This window comes from Nannobrachium achirus, assembly GCF_963921795.1.
Source record: "Nannobrachium achirus genome assembly, chromosome: 17".
NCBI classification, from domain to species: Eukaryota; Metazoa; Chordata; class Actinopteri; order Myctophiformes; family Myctophidae; genus Nannobrachium; species Nannobrachium achirus.
The window spans coordinates 12,493,918-12,496,223 of record NC_137824.1 but is presented as its reverse complement, the minus strand read 5'-3'; the positions used below and the strand labels follow the sequence as shown (position 1 = coordinate 12,496,223).

The 2,306-nt window shown below is 43.2% G+C and overlaps 1 protein-coding gene across 1 annotated transcript in view; it reads left to right on the top strand.

Moving 5' to 3' along the window:
- il1rapl2 (interleukin 1 receptor accessory protein-like 2) overlaps positions 1-2,306 on the top strand; it is a gene marked incomplete at both ends in the record, with an annotated part of 653,669 nt that overhangs the window by 628,233 nt on the left and 23,130 nt on the right. The window contains 2 exons of the mRNA XM_080746524.1: positions 1,516-1,591; positions 1,714-1,817. Of these exons, the coding sequence (XP_080602650.1) occupies positions 1,516-1,591; positions 1,714-1,817 (180 nt within the window). The remainder of the gene's footprint in view (positions 1-1,515; positions 1,592-1,713; positions 1,818-2,306) is intronic.

Sequence of the window (2,306 nt, the reverse complement as noted above, 5' to 3'; positions counted from 1 at the left end):
GGCATTACATTTTGTATACTGTAACTGGGTTCAATTGTGAAAATAGCAGATCTGTGTGCGAGGCATTGTGAGCATAGATACCATATTTTCACAGTTTCTGCCTCTAATATTTGACAATTTGACCAATGTTTGATTTGCCATTTTAGCGGTATTAAATTAGTCCTTCAATTGTCACTTTAGAAATGTGCATAAACCCTCTGTACACTTAAACGGTTATGTTGGTTTGTTTACTGTTGAGAGAGAAAACAATGTTGCACATTACGTTAAACATCTGGGGACCCCCCAAATCATGAACCACTGGTGTAATTTCTTTCAGCAAATTCTGATTCAGTCTTAAGCCCTTTGCACACAGGACAGTTGCGTTTTTTTTTTGTTTGCGGCATGAATATAACGCATTGGATTTGGTGTGCAAGGCTGTGCGGAATCGGCGCTGCGGATCCAAAAAGGAGTCATAAAAGGAGTGATGAGTTTTTTACCGCATGCGACAAGACGCACCGAATCGAACTGGGTTTCGATCGAGAAAGAAACGCACGGCGGCAGCCACTCGTCACACGGCTAATTCGGAGCCGGTGTGCATGAGGTCATAGAGAATCATTGTTTTCTTTTCAAACATTATATTGTCCGTTTTATCCGTGCGGTTAAACACGCCTGTGTGCAAAGGGCTTTAGTCTTAAGGGCTTTGCACACAGGCACAGTTGCGTGTTTTCCGTTTGCTGCATGATTAAAACGCATTTGGATTTGGTGTGCAAGGCTGTGTGGAAGCCGCGCTGCGGATCCAAAAAGGAAGTGATGACTTTTTACCGCATGCGACAAGACGCACAAATCAAACTGGGTTCGATCGGAAAAAAAGCGCACTGCCGCAGTCACCTGCCGCATGGCAAATTCGGAGCCGGTGTGCATGTTGTCATAGATAATTGTTTTCTTTTAAAATAATTAATCACGTTTTTTTTCCATGTGAATAAAAATCGTTGCCTGTGTGCAAAGCCCTTTAGTCTCTTGAATAACATACATTTAGTCTAAGTCTTATAGACTAGTCTTCTGAATTATTTTAGTCTTAGTTATCAAAAGTCTTAGCCTTTTATTCTTAGTCTTCGTCAAAAAAAAATAATACTGGTTGTAAAGTAACTGAGTACGTTTAGGCTACTTAAGTACTGCACTTATTATCTTTTTTTTTTTCTACTCCACTGCATCTCAGAGGCAAATGTTGTACTTTTACGCCACTATAATTATTTCGTTACTAGTTACTTAGTAGATTTTGAGTGTCAGGCCTATTACAAAACTTACATTACATTTTGGCCATTTGAAAATAGCCGATCTACAAGCTCACAACATGTTAGCTTGTAGATCTGCTATTTTCAAAAGATTTGGATACATTTTATTTTGAAAACTTTTATGCACAACACATGACTGTTAATCTATTCCTTTCCTTCCTCCCCCTCCCTCTCTCTCTCTCTCTCTCTCTCTCTCTCTCCTTCTCTCTCTCTCTCTCTCTCTCTCTCTCTCTCTCTCTCCCAGATAATAAGGAATATGACGCCTACCTCTCCTATACTAAAGTGGATCTGGATTCAATGGGCAGGTCCGTCAGCTGTGTGTTAGTGCGTGCACGTGTGCGCGTGCGCGCGTGCGTGCCTGCATGCGTCCATGAGTGCATTACCATGTTCTTCCTGTCCTGGTCTGGTGTGTAAGTGTGGTGTCCTCCACCAGGGGGTGCAGTAGTGACGAGGAGACGTTTGCCTTGGAGATCCTGCCTGATGTCTTGGAGAAACACTATGGATACAAGCTGTTCATCCCTGATAGAGACATGATACCTAGTAGCAGTAAGTACCCTCCCTAACCCTAACCCTAACCCTGACAGAGACATGATACCTACAGTAGCAGCAGTAAGTACACTCCCTAACCCTAACCCTAACCCTGACAGAGACATGATACCTACAGTAGCAGCAGTAAGTACACTCCCTAACCCTAACCCTAACCCTGACAGAGACATGATACCTACAGTAGCAGCAGTAAGTACACTCCCTAACCCTAACCCTAACCCTGACAGAGACATGATACCTACAGTAGCAGCAGTAAGTACACTCCCTAACCTAACCCTAACCCTGACAGAGACATGATACCTACAGTAGCAGCAGTAAGTACACTCCCTAACCCTAACCCTAACCCTGACAGAGACATGATACCTACAGTAGCAGCAGTAAGTACACTCCCTAACCCTGACCCTGACAGAGACATGATACCTAGCAGCAGTAAGTACACTCCCTAACCCTAACCCTGATAGAGACATGATACCTAGTAGCAGTACGTAC